General features: G+C 38.9%; 1 protein-coding gene across 1 annotated transcript; it reads left to right on the top strand.

Annotated features, from left to right (window-relative positions):
* Positions 1-6,288: 6,288 nt before the first annotated feature.
* On the top strand, positions 6,289-10,178 carry LOC105437299 (putative N-acetylated-alpha-linked acidic dipeptidase). The gene is made up of 6 exons (XM_030974441.1): positions 6,289-6,395; positions 6,905-6,995; positions 7,527-7,785; positions 8,389-8,470; positions 8,984-9,079; positions 9,701-10,178. The coding sequence occupies exons 1-6, from the start codon at positions 6,289-6,291 to the stop codon at positions 9,885-9,887; spliced, it is 822 nt and encodes a 273-aa protein (XP_030830301.1). The 3' UTR covers positions 9,888-10,178.
* Positions 10,179-10,403: the final 225 nt, after the last annotated feature.

The following is a 10,403-nucleotide window of genomic DNA, read 5'->3' as shown; positions in this document are numbered from 1 at the left end:
TCCAACCCCCGGATAACCACCCTCTAGGAAGACTACACCCATGACAACTACCCCCGGCCAACTACCCCCAGACAACTATCCCTAGGACAACTACCCCCAGATAACTACCCCCGGATAACTACCACCCGGAAAACTACCCCACGGACAACTACCCCGAGGATAGTTGTCCGGGGGGTGTTTCCTAGAGGATGGTTGTCTTATAGGGGGTAGTTGTCCGGATAGTAGTTGTCTGGTGGTAGTTGTCCGGGCGGTAGTTGTCCTAGGAGGTAGTTGCCCTAGGGGGTGGTTGCTCTAGAGGGTAGTTGTCCTAGGGGGTAGTTGACTGGGGGTGATTATGCAGGGGGTAGATGTCCAGGGGGTAGGTGCCCTAGAACTGATTACTCCTATTAATGATTTCTTCTTCTATTTGTTTCCATATGAAGAGGGTGCGTACCGCATCAACGTGAGTAATACCGATGTTCTTCCATCCATACCTATACACCCCATTGGCTATGATGATGCTTATCAACTTCTAAGGTGGGTAACCAGCGGTGGATGCATAATTCTCTTGCAGGAGGGTGGTGGTGGGGGGAGGGGGGGGGGTGCATAAAGACAAACAAGAACAAAAGGGCCAAATGTTTTGGTACTTAATGCGTACTTCAAGAACACCATATTAAGTTTAAGTTTGCCCTTTGACCCGCCAATATCATATGAGTGGATTTGCGTTGGAAATGATAAGAGGGGTATAGAAATAAACAAACAAACTAATCAAATGAGTAAGTAAATAAGAAAATAGTTAAATAAATATAGATTAAGAAATTAGGGTGCAATTCTGCTTTAATAGCAGTACCTTATTTGTATTTCTTAGAGTGTAGATGAATGCATTCACTAGTCTGTTTTCGCATTTTATATGTACAATAATTATATTTCGAAGTATAATACTTAAAAAACTTTACGATTCTCTTTTACTTTATCCACTTTCTCTTTTCTTTTACACCACTTTTAAAATCTTTGATTGGTCAATAATCTCACCACAGTCCGTTAGTAGTTTTAGTCTGAAAACAGTGGCTATTTACTCTTATGTGTTTCTTATACTTTCCAGACGTATGGGAGGAGAAGATGTAGAAGACGACTGGGCAGGGAGTCTACCTTTAGAGAATGGTTATAGACACGGACCTGGATTTGATGAACAATCCTCGGATATGTAAGCTTGTTTTCTTAACATATTTTTTTTTAAAGGGGGGGGGGGTGGGTATAGGGTAAGTTTTTGCGAAAAGGAAAATTCTTATGTTGTCTTGAGCAAGAAAAAGAAGAAGAAGAAGAAGAAAACGAAAAAAGGGAAAATGAGTGAAGAAATTCTCCCCCAAATACTTCATTGTTTTGTAGTCATTCTCTCAACGTATTTGGAAATATTTAGGAAATCGAAAAACACCTTTTCCCCTTAGCATACTCAATTTTCTGGTATATCTGTATCTGACATCTCTTAAAGAGCAAGTATACGATATTTCCTTTTGTTGCTTTTGGATGGGAATTAGTTACCTTCCCCCCCCCCATATATTCAGGGAAAAATCTAAAATTCCTTGTGTTGTATAATTTTTGCTCGCAAATGTTGCAAATATTTTCCCGATTCATCACAATATTGTCGAGTGGGACCATCACACTTTTGAGAGAGAGAGAGAGAGAGAGAAGGAAATAATGACAATGATTTTTTTTAAAAATATCTTTTTTGCTTCTCCGCAGGTCTGTAAGGATGTCTATCTTCACAAAGAATGAACAGTCTTATGCTTGGAATGTAATCGGTGTTGTACGAGGGAGCGTTGAACCGGGTAAGTCTTGGAAGTAAAGTAAGTACTTTAAATCAATGAATTCATAGTGTTTCCAGCCTGCAACCACACTGTTTCACACAGCTTTGAAAGTGTTTACACAGTTTCCACACATTTCCCCCTTTTTACTGTGTTCACATCGTTTCTACACTATGGTCACAGCTTTTTTTCTTCACAATTCCATACACTTTTTACATTGCTTCTACTGCTTTTCACTGTTTCCTCCCTGAATTCACACTGTTACAATGCTGCCTCCACACACGATTTCTACATTTTGTTCACACTGTTTGTACACTCTTGAGATAATGTGTTCAAACTATTTCAACATTGTTCTTACACTGTGGAAGTGTGGAACACACAAGTCATGTCCTTATTAGGATGCAATCTAACTTTTCCAAATAGAGTTTGACTCGAGTCTTTCATAGTTTTGATATAACCTATGCCGATTTCTTTTCATTGTCTTACGATAATCTTACTTGATTCTCATGTTCATCGTAGATCGCTATGTGTTGGTAGGAAACCATCGTGACGCATGGGCATTCGGTGCCATCGACCCGTCCAGTGGTACAGCTTCTATGTTAGAACTCAGTAGGACAGTCGGAGTCCTCATAAATAAAGGTAAGCTTCTATAAATGCATGTCCAATCTTTAACTCCAATTTGCTTTTGATGTTGAGCTAGTCATGATTCTATTTCTATATTCTTTTTCTCGTATAGATTGTGATTGACAAAACACTATAAACCGTTCGCTCTGTTAAAAAAAAAACCCGAGTGATTTGCTCACAGGTATATGACAGGAACACCCATTGTTGTTGATGATTTGTTTTGTAGATATCACGGTCCAGTCTTATAAAGAGTTGCGATTGATCCAAATCAATCGCGAGTCCTCCAATCAATCGCAAGTTTGCAGCTTCTTATTTCGTATGTACTTACTTGCGATTGATATCAACTCTTTATCAGACGGGGCCGTCCCAGCAGGCGCGTAGCCAGGGGGGGGGGGGGGCGGTGGGGGCGATCGCCTCCCAAAAACGCCGGCCAAAAAAAAAATGAGAGAGAAAGAGAAGAAAAAAAGTAAGAGGACGTAGGAAGAAAAAGGGAAAGGAGTCGAGAACGGTACAACAAATCGTCTTCTTTCTCTAATAATTTAATGAAACGTCAAAGCTTCCGCGCTTCGAAAAAGGGGGACTGAATACAGATAAGGATTAAGGGTCGGGAAAGGTACAACGAATCGTCTTCTTTGTCTAATATAATACGTCAAAGCTTCCGCGCTTCGCGCAGGAGGAGGGGGGAGGACTGAATTCAGACAAGGATTAAGAGTCAAGAACGGTACTTCGAGTCGTCTTATTTCTCTAATAATTTAATGAAACTTCAAAGGAAACTTCAGAGGAAACTGAATTCAGATAAGGATTAAGAGTCGAGAACGGTACATCGAATCGTCTTCTTTCTCTAATAAATTAATGAAACGTCAAAACTTCCGCGCTTCGCGCGTGAGTGGGACTGAATACAGATAAGGATTAAGGGTCGAGAAAGGTACAACGAATCGTCTTCTTTGTCTAATAATACGTCAAAGCTTCCGCGCTATGCACAGGAGGGGCGGACTGAATTCAGACAAGGATTATGAGTCGAGAAAGGTACAACGAACCGTCTTTTTTCAAAGCTTCTGCGCTTCGCGCGGGAGGGGGGGGGGGGGGGGGGAACTCCCCCCTAAAATGAAATCCTGGCTACGCGCTTGCGTCCCAGATCAAACAATCGCCACGACGGAGGATGGCGGCGGGTAAGGAGGGCAGGGATGTCTGTAATTCATCCACTTTAATATAGTCTGACGTCAATCATTCAGATCATGCATTCAAACAAGTCATCCTGTTCCATTTATGTTGTAGGTTGGCAGCCGCGTCGTAGCATCATGTTTTGTAGCTGGGGTGCTGAGGAACAGGGGTTGATCGGATCGCAAGAATGGGTGCAGGTACCATCAGGGTCATGACCTTTTCTGAAATATTAAATTACATAATCAGAAGTGGGGAACCAACATATGGGTTTTCTTTAATCCAGTCATTAGGGAAAAGTCAGGGAATGTGCGAAAATGACTCCAGTCAGGAAAACATCGTATAATTTCATAACCCTTCAAGAAAGTAGTCAGCTTTTTACATTTTGTGTTGTGTCTAAACTACATATCGGGTGATTTATAAAGAAAATACAAATACAACCACCTCCATAGCAGCTGGGATATACGAGATATTCTCCAGAGAAAAAAAAACACGATGTTTTAATGACGTCACTATATGGACCAATACTGCCCAAGCAGACGACATCCCATAAAGAATGAACATAATTGCAAAGCTATTATTTGTCAAATTATTATGAGTTAAGTGTATATATATATGTAATGGCATGTCAAACCATTCAAGAGGGAATATGACCCGATTCTGATAACTAAAATCTTTTGCTTGTAAATACTCAGGATAGGGGTTAATTAACAATCAAAGAAACCAGACTTTCAAATTGAAAAACCCCGGAATGATATTAAGGACGGCATTTGTTCCCTCTTGAAACGCCAAACATACCGCGGTGTGTGCAGCTGAATATACAATGGCGTCTTATTTTGTTTACAAGGGACAGATTCCTTTATTTTTGTATCGCTGCATTTGTCATCAAAATAAAACCATTTTAGCCTGACGGTAGTGAACTAAGAAAACGAACTCAAGAGAAGATGAAAACACAGGCACTGAAAATGTGTGAGATGTCATGGGACATCGTCTGCTTGTGCAAATCATGTCCATACTGTGATCTCACACATCTCAGCAGCGTTCGGAGATCTCTTCAGGTGCTATGCCAGGACTGTATTTAAGCGCTTTGTAATTTATAATAATCATTACTTCGAATGTTTTCAAGCAATGAATTTTGATAACCTTGTCGAATCATAGTTTCAACTTTGCAATAATGAAAATAAAGTTAGTTTTTAAAATCAATGAATATCTAGTTTAAGTAAAACGCTTGGATCCCTGTCTTATTTGGAATTCATTGAACTACTTGCAAATTATCTAATATAATCATTTAAAACTTGAGCTTTCTTGAAACGCCCGAGACAGACAAGGTTCAACGAAACATTGGGCGCCTATTTATATTTTGAATGATAATGATGAGATGTATTTACGATTTTCAGTACTTGACAGGAAGAGAGGTAGAGAGCGAGAGAGAGAGAGAGAGAGAGAGAAAGAGCCGACTTATATAATTGAATATTTTAATGAAATCTAATTATGCAAATGATAAGAAAATGGGCTATCTACGTGCTTATTATATCATTCGTCAACTAGAACATTATGAGAATCTATGATTTTTGTTCATCTCATTTTACAGGAATTTACCAAGACTCTTGGGGTGAGAGTTGTGGCTTATATAAACGTCGATATCTCATTGGATGGTGAGATACAATCATGATAAACCGTGATGTACAGCTTGTGTTTGTCTTTTTCATACGGTTACGGTTGAAACGGTTACTTCATTTTTGTAATAATTCAAATGTTTCACGATGCAATACGATAACGATATGTTACAAGGAATGATTAAATGTTTAGTTTTTAGGTATACTCAAGTCGGAAATGGAATCTTGAACTGACGTACAGGTCATGTGTTTATGAATTAAAACTTTTGTTTCATTATACAGAAATGGTAGGCATATAGCGCAGTACAAAAATTGAAATTATCATTTCTTCTAACTCTTAAGAAAAATGTCCTCAATTTATTTGATCACATTCTTCGTTTATTATTTTCTCCGCTCTCATACATCTGTTCTTCTTTTTTTATCGTAAGGTACCTGGGTTCCCGACATCGCAGCCACGCCCAATTTGGACCGACTAATAAGAGAAGCTACTAAAAGGGTATTAATTGTTCCTAAACAAATTTAAAGTAGAAAGGAGCAGATATATTCTAGAACATTCAGTTGAACATGTATAATTCTGAATGATAATGATAATAATACTAATAATAATAATAATAATAACAATAATAATAATGATAATAATATTGATAGAAATACAATGATAATAATAATGGTAATATTAATAATAATCATAACTACAATATCGACTATTTTTTTAGGAGCGCGAAAAACAAAAAAGTACATATCGCTTACACATCTAAGAATTTGAGGAGAAATATGAAATACATATATTTATGAAATACATAAATCTAAACTCATATTACCGAGGGAAGAAAAATAATTTAAGATGTAAATAATCATCGGATTCAAACCGATTTCTTTGGTCAGATACCTGATCCCGATCAAGACTCTCTTTGACACATGGAAAGCACGAGGTAGCTTCAATGATGACGGAGAACCAATGTGAGTATCGTCTGCTAGAGCGGTTGTATAGCATCTGCGGTGGAGAGAAAAGTCATTGCCAGGGTACATACGGCTCGAACAGGAAGATACAACTAGTTGTTGCTTTGGTCAGATACGGGGCTCTACAGCCAATCAAAATCAAGGTTTCCATGGTAGTTACCATTGATGGCAAAGACTCTCAATGGTTAGTTTTGTGCGACGGGGCCCAGATTCTAATTCAGATGAAGATCGTCAGACGTACTCTCTATGACAGAGGGTATGTCAAAATGTGAGTATTGTCTGCTAGATAGGATGTAGACTAGCGGTAACGTTCTGTCGTTAAAGTAAACCACGATATTGATCAGAAAGCAAAATTGATCGTATACGACTCCTGCTGTGGCAACAATCACTGTGTCATATCTGCGGTCAATTGTCAACACTCAATTCTTAACTTTAGCCCTAGACTCAAAACACTAACACTAACCCTAAAATTACCCGTACACCTTATCGCAACCCTAGTCAACTTGACCCTCTATCTTTTGTGAAATAATTAAGCCCCTGGCAAATGTGTCTGGAGCAAATGTCTGATGAGATCGATTGTTTTCGAGCTCTTTGTGAAACTTTTTTGAATTGAGATATTCGGGCATCAGCTACTCAGAACTGTTAGTTAAATTTTGGTTCTTAGACCTGTTATTAAAATGAATCTTTGATCCCGCAGACATATACACTCCTTGTTATCTCCAGCGTGTTTCGTACCAATATTTCTTGTTTTCTGTTTATTATCAGTATTTACACTCTTGGATCCGGCTCTGACTACGCCTCACTCTTACAAATAATCGGAATATCTGCTCTCGATGTGAGGTATAGGTATGATCACGTAAGTATAAAAACTATTTGCTATCTTCTCCGACGATGAAGGGCATAGCGCATTGAAAGAGATAGTTGTGACACGGGCTTATACGCGTATCGCGAGCACGGCCAGAGGTTAAATCGTGGAGCTCCAAATAGTTACCTTCCACGTATAGTCTCTATGGGAAGGAACTACTGGAAGCTCCATTTCACAACTGACCAATCAGGAGCAACCTTCATTGTTGCCACTCTTTGTAAATAGATAGGCTCTGATAAATGGTATTTTGTTTTCTCTTTGTATACATCGTGAAGCAACTTTTTGAGGACTGTAATGTAAATTATTGTACTACGTGGATTTAGTGTGAACGATGTAATTTCACATTTGGAAGCTTTCTTTAACACCACATGGTAGAATTACTGAAAAGGTTGTTGATAATTCTTTCGTCAAGAAAACCCGTTAATGGGGCGTTAACAAATTTAGGAAAGAGAAAGAAATGAAAGAGATAATAATTGAATTAAGTTTGTTAAGAAATTAAACACGTTCTATATCGGTATTCAGGTAGCAGTCCCAGTCCGCTCTTACCCCATGTACCACTCGGTGTATGAGACCTTTGACCTCGTAGCCAATTATTACGACCCATCCTTCAAGTTCATGCTCGCCATCGGCCAACTCATGGGCGAGATCATGCGACAACTCGCCGACTCCGTCGTTATACCCATGGACGTCGCCGACTACGCCAGAGCGGTCGATATGTTCTTCATCGAGCTACGAGGTGGTGATATAGGAACGAGGATGGTTCAAGAAGGGCTATCTTTCGGTATATTTTTACAGTTTCATGTTCTTGTTATTCTTGACCGAGAAAACAGAGTGGGCCTCCTGCCTCAATGGAATAATAGTAATACAATAATAATACTTTTGTTAAAAACATGGAAGCCATATCCGTATGAATGCTGTTCTTCCTGAAGGCACTGTAATTTCTCAGCAATTGCCAAGTACCCATTTACAACAAGATGGAGAGTGACAATTGTGGATTATTATCTGGCCAAATTACGTTTGTACCGGGCTAGGATTCGAACCGTCAATCCTTGGGTTGAGAGTCAAGAGAATAAACCACTACTATACCACGATACTTCCATGTGGAAGCATTAACCCCCATCCTTAATCGATGTAATCAAATTGACTAGATAAGACAACTATTTCTGTTAGATTTGATTAAAATCAATTAAAGCTCAGTTGATTAAAATCTATATAACACATTGTTACAAAATTAGTATTCATTTACACCAGTGAATATGGGTAGGCTAATCATGTCCACTAACAATAACAAACCTTGGAGCTAATTTGTCCAATCGTGTTCATACGTGTGCTTAAAAACCATGTGCATGCTGTTGATTTTGTTTTGCACTCTCTTCTTTCTCAGAGTACATGGAATCGGCAGTAAATAATCTTACAACCGAGGCAAACGCTTTCAAAGAAAGACTGACAGATATTGACAAAGATGAGTGAGTATGAAAATAGATTATATCTTCGTCCGAATGGTTTTTCGTTGCTTAGATTTGCTTAAATTCACTTTAAAAGATCAAATATAAAGTAATGCTATAGATAAAGAAGTGCTTTTTCTTTCCTTCCTAAATTTAAGCTGTCTAATAAATAAAAAGAGATTACATCTTCATCCGAATGGTTTTTCGTTGCCTAGATTTGCTTAAATTCACTTTAAAAGATTAAATATTACAAGACATGTTGGGCTACTCATGAGTGCAATACTAATCGTATAATTATGTTGCAGAAAAAAGCAATTCGAGTTTATACCGATGCAGGTTATCGCAACCACAATGGCCATTTATTTGCCACATTAAAAACTTTAAAAATAAGTGATATACACTACATGCAAATATCTCTGTTCATGTTTCGGCTTAAATTCGGCATTCTCACTAGTCATATTATTCCAACATAATGCTAATTTTTTTCAAACCATTTTCTCGGTCTTCTCTCTTACCCTTTCAATTTATATCCAGTATATTAGCCGTACGTGCCGTCAATGACCAGATAATGTATCTGGACAGAATGTTTATCGATCCGATGGGCCTTACCAAAGATAGAATCGATGAAAAGTAAGTGATCAACAATGCGGAAGTTGCGGATCAATGGAGGGGCGGTGGAAGGGGGGGGGGGAATAGGGACTTTTAGATTCGCACTGGCAGTGCCTTTAAAGGACGTCACACGTAGCAGTCCACTATGTTGACGTGCAAACTGGGGCAGTGAGCGATGCAGACCTGAAAAACTCTAAAGGAGCCCCGGAATACTAAATATAAGTTCTGTTTAAAAGCTAAGAAATTCATCAAAATGTATGCTCTGAAAAGCCTAACATCTCATTGATATTGCAGGGAGGGGGGGGGGGAGGGGGGGGGGGGGGGGAGGGGGCGCGGCAGCATATATTATCTATAGCACACGTATACACCTAAGTGCTCCCAGCTAAAATTTTGTGTGCCCCTCAGCACCTTCCTTTATGAGAAATCATTTCACAAAACATACGTTGTGCTCAAAGACAAATATAACAATAGCACCCCTCACTACAACTTTTGTTCTATATTTTATTTCATTTCTTATATGGGGGGGGGGCGGGGTATCGTGCCGTTCCCGGGCCTTACTAGTCCATTCTGCATTCTTTTTGCATATCCCTCTCTCCATCCTCCCCCTCTCACCTCTTTTCATCTCCCTCTCTCCCTCCGCAGACATGTCATCTTCGCACCGAGCAGCAAGAACGCTTACGCCGGAGAAAAGTTTGCGGGTATCGTGGACGCCATGTTTGATATCGATAACAATGCCGACCCTAATAAATGGGAGTACGTCAAAATGGAACTTGCCCAAGTCACCTACTTTATCCAGTCGGCAGCTTACATGTTGCAACCTGTCGCGTAGATGTCCATGCGTTTGTTGATATAACACACAACATAAAGATGATGTACAGAACGTTTTAAGATTTAAAAAAAATACATTCCACCGAAAATATACTTGATTTGTGGTATTTTGTTTGTTTTAATATTTAGAATGTTGTACCAGATTTGGTCATAATTATTCATCTGTTTAGATATACCTTTGACACAATTGTGAACTCATATGCTATTAGAATGAATACCACTTTTTTCTTAAGACATATTTTTGAACCTATCCACGCTATTTTTTCCTTCAAATTCCTCTTTGTTCTTGGTCTTCATTTATATATTCAAATATGCTTTTTTATTAATTCAGCATTTCTGATATTATTGGTGACACACCACTGTCTGACTACCTGCAGGAAATATGATTTCATTGATAGTCGTCATGTCTGCGTACCGCACACACCCGTTGTTGGAACATTGCTCATTAATATCTCCAATGCCATTCTAATGGAAATGGATGTCGGACGAATTACAGCCGTAGATTCTTTTGACCTGT

The sequence above is a fragment of the Strongylocentrotus purpuratus genome, unplaced genomic scaffold, assembly GCF_000002235.5.
Source record: "Strongylocentrotus purpuratus isolate Spur 01 unplaced genomic scaffold, Spur_5.0 spur5_scaffold_7, whole genome shotgun sequence".
Taxonomy (NCBI): Eukaryota; Metazoa; Echinodermata; class Echinoidea; order Camarodonta; family Strongylocentrotidae; genus Strongylocentrotus; species Strongylocentrotus purpuratus.
The sequence above is the reverse complement of the archived record's forward strand: the minus strand, read 5'-3'. Positions and strand labels throughout refer to the sequence as shown.

Excerpts from the sequence above, each read along its gene's own strand:
- LOC105437299 (XM_030974441.1), top strand. The coding sequence starts at position 6,289 with ATGGTAGTTACCATTGATGGCAAAGACTCTCAATGGTTAGTTTTGTGC. Across the intron at positions 8,471-8,983 it reads ACAGATATTGACAAAGATGA|TATATTAGCCGTACGTGCCG; the intron begins GTGAGTATGAAA and ends ATTTATATCCAG. Across the intron at positions 9,080-9,700 it reads AAAGATAGAATCGATGAAAA|ACATGTCATCTTCGCACCGA; the intron begins GTAAGTGATCAA and ends CTCCCTCCGCAG.